At 38.5% G+C, this 13,871-nt stretch overlaps 1 protein-coding gene across 1 annotated transcript in view; it reads left to right on the forward strand.

The window, feature by feature from the left end:
- The window catches only part of LOC126259679 (structural maintenance of chromosomes protein 1A-like), a 214,612-nt gene extending 208,379 nt beyond the window's left edge, over window positions 1–6,233 (forward strand). The window contains exon 12 of the mRNA XM_049956637.1: window positions 5,605–6,233. Coding sequence (XP_049812594.1) covers window positions 5,605–5,736 — 132 coding nt within the window. The 3' untranslated portion in view covers window positions 5,737–6,233. The remainder of the gene's footprint in view (window positions 1–5,604) is intronic.
- Window positions 6,234–13,871: the final 7,638 nt, after the last annotated feature.

The raw sequence follows: 13,871 nt of genomic DNA on the forward strand, positions 1-13,871 counted from the left end.
AGTCGTAAGGTTAGTATTGCCTCACGTGTTCCAACATTTCTACGGAATCCAAACTGATCTTCCCTGAGGTCCGCTTCTACCAGTTTTTCCATTCGTCTGTAAAGAATTCGCGTTAGTATTTTGCAGCTGTGACTTATTAAACTGATAGTTCAGTAATTTTCACATCTGCCAACACCTGCTTTCTTTGGGATTGGAATTATTATATTCTTCTTGAAGTCTGTGGGTATTTCACCTGTCTCATACATCTTGCTCACCAGATGGTAGAGTTTTGTCATGACTGGCTCTCCCAAGGCCATCAGTAGTTCTAATGGAATGTTGTCTACTCCCGGGGCCTTGTTTCGACTCAGGTCTTTCAGTGCTCTGTCAAACTCTTCACGCAGTATCTTATCTCCCATTTCATCTTCATCTACATCCTCTTCCATTTCCATAATATTGTCCTCAAGTACATCGCCCTTGTATAAACCCTCTATATACTCCTTCCACCTTTCTGCCTTCCCTTCTTTCACTTCTTCTAAAGTGATAGAAAGATAATATTTTCTCTTCATACTCTGTAGCATATTCTGAGATATTTTGGTTTTGGTTTGCATGCTAAGTCCATGATGCTTCATAAACCTGTAGCACCAACCAACTCCACCCATAAAGTCCACTGTACTGTTAACTTGATCATGTATTTCCATTATTTTTTAATTAATTCTACTGCCATTTTGATGGTGTCCTTGAATCCATTTCAGTACGTCATCATCTAGTTGTGGCTATATTGCATTCAGTCCTCTATTTGCACATTTAAGACTTCCTCGGCCCCCCCCCCTCCCCCCCACCCCCCTCCCTCCAGTTCATCTTTACCATCCTGCCAATTGCGAATGGTTTTTTCTGTTGGTGGAGGACCGAAATGCTGCTTTGTTTCCATGTTCTTATGCATACACTATTACTTTCAATTCATAGCCATCACAATATGAATATGTTTTATTTTTTTGCATTACGAAACTTAACTACTAACAAAAATATAGTACTGTTACTGATAACGCAAACCATATTCAATTCAATTTCACTGGCACTGTAGACTGTAATGATGCATCATAGGCTAGACAGTGTTCTGGGTTTGCGATAGTGGGGTGGGAGGGAGACTGTTAGTAAGCTTGTGAATCTCTGCAACTCAGTTTTGTTGCATCGATACACTGCTGTCCGCAGTTGAATCCAGTGTTGCCAGATAGTGTTAGGTTTCCTGTGGCATTGAATATGTGGCCATTTTTAAGACTGGCAGGGGTTTTAAATCAAACACTTTACATATTTATATTAATTTCACATATAAGATGCACCTGAATGTTGGAGGCAATTTTTCAAATAAAAAAAGTGCATCTTATAGTTGGTAAAATACAGTTGGTATTAAATAAGCATAAAAACCTATTTTAATAAATATTATTGTGTGTTTAAATGTTAATGTGATCATGGTATTACGTCATTATCACAAAATAAGTGACACAATTTGTTCATAATATGTTTCTCATGATGACATAAAATCAGTGATAAGGATGCAACAAGTTCTGGAAGTCAGGGAAATCAGAGAATATCAGGGAATTTGAAACATGTCAGAGAAATCAGGGAAATTTGAAAAAAAGAAACACTGGAAAAAATCTCGTTTTTGGCTTAGTAGATGAAATGGTTTGTTTACTGAGAAGTGTTGCATTGTCGCTGGCTGGACGCAGCTGAGAACATGCACGCTTCACCAGTCCGTCATTCTTACTACTTTTCCCTTTCCTACCACTCCCCTCAGCTTTCAGTCAGTGCTGCCACCACTTCTTGCCATTATCTTAGCAGCTGCCAACGAGATGCAGGAAGGCATGGGGAGTGCTTTGTTTGGATCTGATTTTTCAGAGATTGTTGACGCAGTGGCTGGAGACAGCGGTCATGTTTGTGTGTGTGTGTGTGTGTGTGTGTGTGTGTGTGTGTGATTTTCTGACAGAGGCTATGGGTCGAAAATTTAGCTGTGAGAGTGTGATTGTCTTTTTTTACGTGCCTGTCTGTGGCTCAGAGATCATCTTTAAGGAGAGTTGCTACCTACTCTCATTAATATTGATTTTCAAGTGTTTGCGCAAGTTGTCTGTTGTATGGATTGATCACCAAGGTCTCATTTCATCAACATACAGTCTGTGACACATGAATAGCTGGCCACACGTGTGGATTCCTGTGATGGACCACAATGCAGGCCATTTCTGCAGGTACCTCTAATGGATCAGGGCTGCAGATCTGAAGCCCATCGTGCACTAATGTGCAGGCCCTACCCATCGCATCTAATCTCACCGATCTGCCCTTAGACCTGATCTGTTTGTGTGTGGCATAATATGGCGGATTTTCGTCGTTTATTCATGGACCCCTCAGCAGGCCAGAGACCATGGGCAATGGATTCCAGTAGTTGCAACTGTCTCACCGCAAGTACATTGTACAGTGTGGCATTTTATAGATATTTTATTTCTTGTAGTACATTTTGGCAATTAGAAAGTACTTTATATATTAGAAAGTATGGACAATAACAAGAAGAAAATTATGGCAGTGCTGGCTGTTTGTACACTATATACTCATATATTTCTTGAAAGAAAACATTTTATTGGCGGTCACTTATAGTGTTGGTTTACAACTGTTTCCTGCTTTATCAGTGTGTATACAACCCGGGAGATCTGGGAAAATCCCAGGAATTTTTTCGTCCGGGAGAAAACCAGGAAAAACCCAGGAATTTTTTAGAATTCCGGGAATTTTTCATTGTTTTTGTTTTCAGTTAAATTTTTGTAATTTTGACTGCTAAAAACTGATACTCTAACAAAGGGTATTACTGTATCCCGCTACTGCAGAATGATAATGCAGCAGTAAAACATGAACAAGAGGAAAAACGAAAATAAAACTTAAATTGCAAAGTAAATGCGCCATATACACCAAGAACACAGTGCTCATACAAGCGTCTGCCAACAGCAAAATGTGTCAAGGCTTAAGGAAGACTCTGCAACGCTTCGTAACAACAAATTTCTTTCCGATGTGCGTGGCCTCACAACTGTTTACATTAGATTCGTTTCAACAGTTACGAGCGGGATCATGCGCATGCACAGTTGAGTAGTACCTCCTCCCACTTCTGGCTACAGAATTGTGGCCGTTGGCTGTGAAAGCAGTCGCAGCAAGCAGCTAGATGCTACCAGGAAAAATGTTTTTCAAAGCGCCTAGCATCCACTGCACGTTGGTCTATTGATTATTCATATGACTTTGAAACACATCCCTGTCGATTTTCGAACACATTCTAAGTTGATTTCTTAATGACTCATAAGTTGATTTGTGAATGCGTACATAGTGATGGGGGGGGGGGGGGTCGCCACTATTTAGTATTGCCCCTATTTGGAAATATCGTAGATCCGGGGCTGATGCGCAGAGCAGTCTGACTTAAAGTGGGGAAGTGGGTAATCTTCACGTGACCTGTGTTTACATTTAGGGGTTCGCTGTTCTCTCTTTGTTTACGGCTCTCACGTCAAATGAAAACAAAACGGTTTTCTGTGGCTGGGAGCTATCAAGTGAATTAAAGTACATTCACGTAATTACGGAATGCTAAACTATGTTATTAGTTTCAGAATTTATTTTATTTCCATATTTCTGACAGTCAAGAATTAATTCCTTTGCAGAACAGTGAAGTAATTTTTGTCGATTTGAAAGAAATTTTCTTTTATTAATCTTTTCTGCTGAGGCAGTCAATATATTTGAAACGAAGTGTTTAATTCCACACTGTTGGCTAGTTTCAACTGTTTGCTGCATTTCAAGTGCACGTTTTCATCTTCTAGCACGTATATATATGCCATAATAAAGCACCAAACATAATACAGTACTGGCACTCCAAGAAAATTTACATCCTGAAAACATCACTGAAAAGCTTACTATCAGTTCGAGGCATACTGCACTGGGAATCTTGACATACAAATGTGCACTTTAAATGTGCACATTTCAGTATGGGTCGCGAAATTCCGATGCTCTTGGAGTATCCTCTGATGTCTTGTTTCTTTTATGACATAATGTGAGATTTTTTGATGTTTAACACTTACGAACATACGGGCCTCCAATGTCATCATAGCTGCACAAGCTTGGTGGCGCCTGTTACATGGCACTCTCTGGCAACTGCTGAAACGAACCTATTTCTAACAGGTTGCAGGAAAATATTGCGAATGATTGTTTGAAAAGCGTTACTTTCAAAGTAAATTTCCTTTTGTGCAAGTTGAACTATGAGTGAGAATATATGATGAATTTCTTAAATCAGAGTGCATTTGACTCTGATTTAAAAATCAACTCCTTGATGGCTAGCCATTTACATGAATTTCGAGCCCAGAAGATCAGACATTTATGTAGTTATTGAAATTTTACTGGTGCATTTGTGTGATATATCTTAAAGTGTAATACACGCATAAAAGACCAACATTGTATGTGAAAGCTTAGCTTCTCTTGCAGTGTATTAACCTTAGAAACCAATATTATATGTGAAAGCTTTGCTTTTCTTGTAGCAACTCTATGTATATTAATGTAAACCATTAACATTTCCTGTTTGTGTGTTCGCACTACTTAACAGTGATGTTGCTATTGGCTGACTACATCACATGTCCTAAGTTCTGAATATCTGCTGTTATCGGCTGGCGGGATCACGTGGCGTGAGCTATGACTGGCTTACAAAAGCGCATCGCAATCTCGATTTCAATGCTTTTGAAAGTAAAATGTAGTGTTTGGTGGAATTCGAATTTATACTTTCGTAATACAAAAATGTGCAGCGTACATGTTGCTGTACATCAAAGATCTTTCCAAAACGTGTCTTTTTCCCTGAGTTTCGTTTTCTAAAGCGCCGGGAAATTCTACGCCCGTGTATAAAACCATAACCATTCAAAGGTATGATAAGTTATACAGTTCCGAGGGAAAATATACTGTCAGTTAACAGGGAAAAAGTATGTTTTCACCTGGGAGAAATGTATTTTTAACCGGGAAATCCGGGAATTTTTTTTCCTTGTCCGCACATACACTTCTTTCAAGAGGTGTACTTTTTTCCAAGGTTATTTCAGAATTCAGTGAAGGTATTTTAAATCTATCTTGTGACTCCAAGGAAATGTGTATTTTTGTCATCAGATGTGTTTCATTTTATTGAAATAATAACAACAGTGGTCCTAATGAAACACATATACCATCTGGCTTGCTTTCTCCATCTGAAAGCAGTTAATTACCAAAGATGTTGATGTTAGTATTTAAGATTTTTGCTCAGATGGGGGAGAAATACAGAAGTCCTTACTTTTTTTGGTCAGCTTATGTCTTTACTTACATTTGACATCCCAAATTTGTCAGGGAAAAATTCTAAAACTTGTCTGGAAATCGGGGAAATATCAGGGAATTTCACTTGAGGAAACGTGACAACCCTAAATATTGTAAACTGGCTACCCTACATTATTTTGTACATCTAAGTCTTGTTAAGATAAAGCTGAATTTTGATCACTAATAGTGTAAAAATATTTGGTGATTATTTCTAAGACAAACATTCCTGAATTTCAGTTTTTTCATTTTCATTCTGTGGTGCAAAACTGTATCTTTTCTCTTTCCTTTCAGCATACCTTCAAAGAACATTTAGTTACCAAAGTCATAACACTCAATCTAAGTTTGTATCCGAAAGATGGAGAAACACAGTTGAAGAAACTAATAGAAAAATCACAAGCTGTGAGAGAAAAGGAAGGTCAATAACCAGTGTTATCATACGCAGATAGAAACAATGTAGGACTCTTCAGCAGAAAGGGGAATTTAAATTATCAGATACATTTTCTTCAGTTCTGTTATTGAGAGTAATTTTGAGTGCCTTACTGTTACCTTCTGTACAATATACGAACTGTTGTCAGTAAACACGGATGAATAGAACTTATAAATTCCATAGATTTATACGCAGTTGTTAGGAATACTAGTATGTTCCTTCTTTCCTATCAACTTACACAAGGTTAATGATGTTATGGTACTTTAAGCATGAATATTTTGGATTGATTTTTTAATTAAGAGCAATGAAAAATAGTACTTATAAAGCATGAGCCTGATGTGGGCACTGCAAAAAGAGCAGTCAAAGTTGCATGAGAACTGAGCGCGGCAAATCTATTTTGGCTGTTTGATTAGTGATTTACTGAAATCATTTCCTCCCTATTTATAACACACTTCTGTCAGTACATAATATTTTTCTTTCTTATTTCAATACACTGAGCATGGAAATTAGAAGTCAGTTTAGATGTTGTAGTATTTTGTGTTTCTTTTAATATATATTCTACAAACAGATTTTATTCCCGTAGTTTTCTAGGATAGGATTTCCTAATTTTTTTTTCTTTTTATGATTTTGCATTTCATTATCTGTTTAACATTAGGCAGCATGTGTATTTATCTGTATTTGTTTAATGGTTTTCTTGACTTTTCTCTGTTCAAATGTCTTTTTCCTATATAACTACAACTGTGAATATTTATCTATGATTCATTTTATTTTATTCTGATTGTATATATCATTTACAAGTAACCATTTTGTAAAACTAGCTGCCTGACAATAGTGTCTTACACTATTTACGAAGTATGTCCACAAAGTAAGTTCTGTTTGGTTATATAAAACAAACGTGTACAGTTACAGAAAAAATATTTACTGTACAAAAATCTACAACTGTTAAACTACTTTACTATAGAGCTTCTGAAATTTTGTAGGCTCTTGTCATAACGTGGCACAAGTTTTTGTATGCCTTCTTCATAGAAGGTTGCCACCTGCATATTCAGCCATGTGGTAACTTGTTTTTTCAGCTTGTCATCATCGTTGAAGTGTTGACCACCAAGGACAGATTTTAGATTTTAGGAGTAAGAAGAGATGAAAGTCACTAGGAGAGAGGTCCGGGCTGTACGGAGGATGATTAAACAAGTCCCAGTGAAATTCACGTAAGAGTTGTTTGGTAACATTCGCCGTGTGAGGTCAGGCATTATCGTGGAAAAAAACACCACCTTTTGACAGTAATCCTCGGCACTTGTCCTGTATCGTGCGGTGCAATTTCTTAATGGTCTCACAGTGACCATGTGCATTGATTGTTTGGCCTCATGGTAAGAAATCAATAAGCAAAATGCCTTTTCTGTCCCCAAAAAACAGTGCACATGACTTTTCGGGGTGTCAAGATTTGCTTAGGCTTAACCTTCATTGGGGATGAAGGGGGCCTCCATTCCATTGATTGCTGTTTTGTTTCAGGGGTGTCTTACGATACCCAAGTTTCATCCCCCTTGACTATCCAAGAAAGAAAACCATTGCCTTCATTGTAGCATGTCAAAAACTGAATGCACTGTCCATCCGTTGTTTCCTGTGTTGTTCAGTAAACATTCTGGGTACCCATCATGAGCAAAGTTTTCGAAATTTCAGTTTTTCAGTGACAATTTCATGGATTAGTGATTATGAGATTTGCAGAACTTCCTTAGCAAGGACATTAATTGTAAACTTCATTTTCAATTACGGCTGACACTATAAAGAAACACTACAAAACACGCATCAGCAGCAGTGATCTGAAAATGGCATACATATCTTCTCCTTGAGTCAGAGTAACTGCCACGCATGCTCAGAACTGCAATCGTAGTGCTGCCGTGGATAGAAATAGAAACAGAACTTACTTTGTGGATGACCATAGTATTTATGTAACAAGTGCTGCTTTATTGGTATTCACATTTTCGTGCTTGTAAAGACATTGAAATATGAACTCTGACTTTAATTGCCTTCAGGCTTGTATTTTAATTCAATGATTTATACATCAACACATATATTTTTCTTCATTCATAATTGTGTTTTATTACCTGTATAACATTACTCAACATAATTATTTATTTGTGATTTATGTTATTGTGATCAAATGTACTTTCTTTAAACAACCTTTTCTAATACAAATGCTCTGAAATAAAATAGCATCTTACTCTGTTTATTTGTTTAACCAGAACAGTTTTATTGGTATTTACATGTTTGTTCTTATAAAGGTAAGTTTGTTCTTCCATTAATCACCTCTCCATTTTTATTCTAATTTTCTGCTTTATATGTCAACAAATATATGAAAGAAATGCATGTCAATACCCAAACGGAAAAATTTCACATGGGAAAAGTCCCACACTCCCAAAAGTATCAGTACTTATCTTTGATATAATGATTAGAGTAGATGCTTTTTGTTGGCTTCAGTCTCTTCATCCTCATTTTTAAATCTGTTTGTAATAGAGACAGAGAGAGAGAGTCAATTCTACAAGTTTTAAATAAAATAATTCAAATTTTTAAATCAAGCAAGGTTTTTATTTAACTTTTTCAAAAATTTGGAACTGCAAATATGAATTTACAGAATTTAGTAAGGAAAGTTCTGGCAGAAAATACCCACTAAATAGCAGAAGCATTGAGTTGTTGACAGACACACAGAAAGAATGAAAACTTTGCTAGCTGTTGGAAGAAATCCTTTGACAAGCTCGAGTACAAATACATGCACGCATGCCCACACACGTGCATGCACACGCATGTGAGCTGTGCTCTGTCTCATGCACCGTACCGCTCAGCCTGGCTGCACACTTCCCCCACCATCGCACAATGCTGCATGTGTCGGAGGAGCGGGAAGAGGGGAAATCTGCAAATATGTTTTATTTGGATAGCAATTCAGTCACACTGCATGCGACTTGGTTTCACATTTCTCAACAACATAGTTCACAAACAAAACAGTGTTTCGGTATTACTTAATTTTTTTGGCATGCTGATAACATAATACAATTTCTGTCTGGTACAAACTATTGATTAAGGACAGCCACAGGCAATTTCAGAGATTATTGCACTCAGATTGTCACATAATCATGACTTATTTAGCCTTTGAAAAAAGATCTTCGGCACACTTGTGTTAACTGAAATATATTAGCACTTTTGAAACCTCATTATTACCAGAGGAAAACAATTTAGACGTCCTGGGCAGTTTTAATGTAAAAGGATTCGTCTTTAAGAAGGGAATTACATTGCCAAACAATCAGTTACAGCTGCAAATGCACAGGGCACTTTCAACTGAAACAGCAAACGGTCTCAAAAACAACTCTAAAACAATGTCAAATTGGCAGTGTGCTCAAAACATTTAGAAAACTATTCTTGTTATACATCAAGGCCACACTGAATTATTCATACCTCACATTTTTTTAACGCCAGTGAGTGTAGGGAAGTGAGTGGTTTTTGTCTGAATTTGTCCCTTCTGCAACACAATTTTCTTCTTAAATGTATTCCTAAAAGATCAGAAATGAGTTGATTTCACATACCAAAGTCTTACTGTGGGTGGAGTGCTGTCAAGCCCACTTAAAACGCGTGCTCTGTAATCCATTCAGGATGTTCTAATTTTCATTTCTGTTCTCCTTTTTCCTTTATAGATTCAAAAATAGTAATAGTGTGTTTTAAATCAGAAAATCATTGCAGCCATGCCCCTTGAAACCAACATACATTGCAGTAATGTATAAAGTCTCCATACTCCTCATTCAGTCCATCGAAAACTGTTGCAACTGACAATGGGATAATGTTTGTGACTTCAGAAATGTTACTATTCATACCACCAATTTCTTTAAATGTTCCATGCCTGCAAATTTAGCAGAAAGTGCTTCTTGATGTACAGAACAATGAATTGCATGTGTTGTAAATTTTTGCTATTTCATTGTCAACTATACCTCTAAATTCTTTCTGCATGGTGTTGTGATGTCATTTCATAGCATTTTTGCTGTACCTGTTGATTATGTGATTTCATAATAGATTCTAAGAATTCTAATCCCTCTGTTCTGTCATCACCATTCATTTTTAAGGCACATATTTTTTTATATTCTGGGCATCTGCAGCTGCTGAAAACCATGATGTTAAGAAGAGTTGTGCTGACTGGTGGTAACATTGTTGTTTTATTGATATGCAATGGTTCCACAATCTAAACCCGAATATGGTCTACATTACAATGGTGAATGAGGATGACAGAAGATGTGATCCATTAATTTCGTAAAAATTGATGGTGGCTGGGTTGTGTATACAGACTTATAAGATGTCACGGGATAGTGGGGAAAGGTGGTGCAAGTGTGTTGTATGGTGCACCATGCTCTCCCTGTGCCAGCTGCAACTGTATAGCAGACCACCTGAGAAGTGGTTGTGCAAGTGATTTGTGTAATATGCAACACTTTTGTGTGCTGACTCCTTTTGAACAAGGTACAGTGTTCGATGCTCGCCAGACGGGAATTTCGATTTCGGCAGTGGTGCAGGAATTCAGATTCACACGTTCAAACATGTCCAGGGTGTATCGTGAATGGTTAAATGAGTGTGTCACAGCAGATGAACTACCAGCCACCCTCAGTGACCATGGCCAGCAGTATCTGGAGGGCCGGCCGCTGGTGGCCGAGCGGTTCTGGCGCTACAGTCTGGAACCGCGCGACCGCTACGGTCGCAGGTTCGATTCCTGCCTCGGGCATGGATGTGTGTGTTGTCCTTAGGTTAGTTAGGTTTAAGTAGTTCTAAGTTCTAGGGAACTTATGACCTCAGCAGTTGAGTCCCATAATGCTCAGAGCCATTTGAACCATTATCTGGAGGTTGATCATCAATATTGACAGAAAGGCGACAGTGCAACAAATCACAGCTCAGTTCAGTAGAGGATGTGCTAGATGTGTCTCCCAGTGAACAATCTACAGGAACATGGGGTATGGGAGACAGTGGTGCACAAAGGTGTCACTGTTAACCCAACATCATAGGGCACAACAGCTTGCATTTGTCACCAATCACAAGGGATGGACACTGGAACAATGGCATAACATGATATGGTCAGATAAATCATGATTTCAACTGCACCATGGTAGTGGGAGACACTGTTTGTGGCGCTGACCACATGAATCGATGGATCCTGCCTGCAATGACGGTGTGGTCCAAGGTGATGGTGTGTCTGTTATGCTCTGTGGTGCATTTTCCTGGTACAGAATGGGCCACCTAGTTGCTCTGGAATGGATTTTGAATGGACTGTGATATATTGAGCTGCTCGGGGCCATCTCCACCCATCTTTGGCCTTCCAACACCCTAACAAATCTGCAGTGTTTCAAGGTGACTCTTCCACCACATCGCACCAACATTGCCCTTGAATGGTTCCAGGAACATCCAAAGACTGAGGTGGACACCCTGGAGCCCAAATTTGAACCCCATTGTGCATGTCTGGATTGTAATGGAATGCAGGCTCCGTGTCATGCACCTTGCACCCATGAACAGACGAGAATCAGCTGCTGCTCTGCAAATGATTTGGTGTAAGCTACTTCCAGAGGAGTAAGAGGGACTTGTAGACTCACTTCCACAGCATCTCACTGCAGTCGACAGGGCCAGAGGAGACCTCCTGCAATATTAGGTGCCAATCCCATGATATTTGCTAGTTAGTGTAGTTATAGAACCTTGTTTTAAATTGAACAGACGAGAATCAGCTGCTGCTCTGCAAATGATTTGGTGTAAGCTACTTCCAGAGGAGTAAGAGGGACTTGTAGACTCACTTCCACAGCATCTCACTGCAGTCGACAGGGCCAGAGGAGACCTCCTGCAATATTAGGTGCCAATCCCATGATATTTGCTAGTTAGTGTAGTTATAGAACCTTGTTTTAAATTTGCCTGCATCAGTATTACGGTAGGGCAATTCAGTGTTGGGAATAGTAGAAGCAGCCAACAAAAACAACTAACAGGCTGGCAGAATGGAAACTATCCCTAAGATACGGCACAAGGCAAAAGTGGTGGCATTGCTTAAACCAAGCAAGGAACTAAATAACCCGAAGAACTTCAGTCCTTTATTACTTCTGTTCCATCTGTTTAAATTTCTGGAGGGAATGCTTTCAAATCTATTTTCTGAGTCGGTTGACAAGAAGGTAATTAAAGAAGAGTCAGGTTTCAGAAAAGGAAAGTCATGCACTAGTCATATACTCAGTTTAACCCAAGAAATTGAGTAATGGCATGAAAGAAAGCAGATTACAGGGGTTGCTTTATAGATATTACAGCTGCTTATGACCCCATGAATCTTAAGAAACAAACAAAGAAGCTGTACACAACACTTAAGAACTATGGATCGACGCAGTTTATTCAGTGTCTGCTGCAGAACAGACGATTTTTTGTCAGTGTGAATTACAAAAAAGTGTCAATGGAGAATGCAGAGGAACAGCCTTTTGCAGGGAAGTGTGCTGGCTCCAATGTTATATAGCACACATATCAATGATTAGTCTTCAGCACTGGAACCCAGTACATCTACACAGATGACAGCTGTTGCTGCTCAGGGAGTGACATTTGAAGAAACAGAATTCAAGCTAACATCTATTCCCAAAGAACTTGCCATCAATTATAATGACAACCCCTTGTGCCCAGCTCAGATAAAACTCAAGTGAGTGCATTCCGCCAATGCAATGAGGCAAGAAGAAAGTTGTACATCTCCTGCAAAGGACATGTGGCAACTATCGACAGCCACACTGTCAATAGCCACCCATTCTTCAAACTTCTTTGACTAATTTAGTCAGTGATCATGTTACTTACTTGTATGTTCTTCGACTTCAGTCGCAAGTGTGGATTCATTCTACTCTCCACCGTATGTAATGCATGAATCCTGTTTTTCCACCGATTTCATTATTTCGCTGTTCCGTGCCATTTCTCTTTGTGAGCCATTGGCATAAACAGTTACAAAAATAATGGATCAGTATAATATCAATGTTCCGTCACCGTTCACACTGGATATACCGTATTTACTTGAATCTAAGCCGCACCTGAAATTTGAGAATCGAAATTCAAGGGGAGAGAAAAGTTTCGGGCCCCATCTCCAAATAGAAACAAAGTTGGTCCATTGTAATATGAGAAACAATTTAGGTCGAATGAATGACTATACAGCTACAGTAGTTTGGTTCGAGTCGTAAGCTTAGCAGTTAAGCTCTACCAGATAGCCATTGCTATGCGTCATGCACTCCGTCTGTAATTATACGGGTACCCTTCCTTTTTCACGTTCTTCGTCTAGTTTGAATTGATTGCTTATTTTTTTTAATCTGATAAGTGCCGTTCTATTTGTTATAGGTGTTTATGTCACTCTAAGCTGAAAATGCATTAATGTACTGTGTCACGCATTGTTTGTCGCATTCGGATAATGAGTGTTAATGGCAGGTCGCCGCTCGCGGTATGGCTTGCTTTTGTGCACGCTACCGCCGCTTACAATTTAAAAAAAAAAACAATGGCAAGAACTGCTATTTGTTGTTACTTACACTACTGCTTTCTTTGATAATGATCAACAAGAACCAAATAAGAGACTGAGTGTGATAGAAGATGTTCTGAACGAGAGTTTAGCGAAAATTTTTCTCCATTTGAAAATCTTTGCAGACGCCTCTTTAGTACATTACATTCTGCACAGAAATTACGAGTCATCTTAGATTTAAAAATCTAGTCAACTGCCGTGCTTCATTTCTGACTGTATCACTATTAGGCATAAGAATAATACGAATATAAAAATGACATGATATGTATATTCTTCCGTGTTTGCTGTTGTCTCACTCTCATAGTTTATTAGACAGACAGGATTTAAATGAGATAGCAGCAGACATGAAAGAATACATGGCAAAATGTTTATATTCGTATTATTCTTGTGGTGATGAGAATACTGCATGTGATTCACAATTCATAATAGTTCCTATTAGCAACCATCTCTTCTCACAGGTAGGAAAATATTCAGAATGTAGAGTTGACCATATTGACAAACATCCCAAACAGTCTTGCCAGTCGGATTTTCGTAGTACATTGAAATGCTGCTACATTCGAAGATGAATGATACGGAATATGTATTTACTTCGTTGGATAATGTATA

The sequence above is a fragment of the Schistocerca nitens genome, chromosome 5 (genome assembly GCF_023898315.1).
Source record: "Schistocerca nitens isolate TAMUIC-IGC-003100 chromosome 5, iqSchNite1.1, whole genome shotgun sequence".
In the NCBI taxonomy this organism is placed as follows: domain Eukaryota; kingdom Metazoa; phylum Arthropoda; class Insecta; order Orthoptera; family Acrididae; genus Schistocerca; species Schistocerca nitens.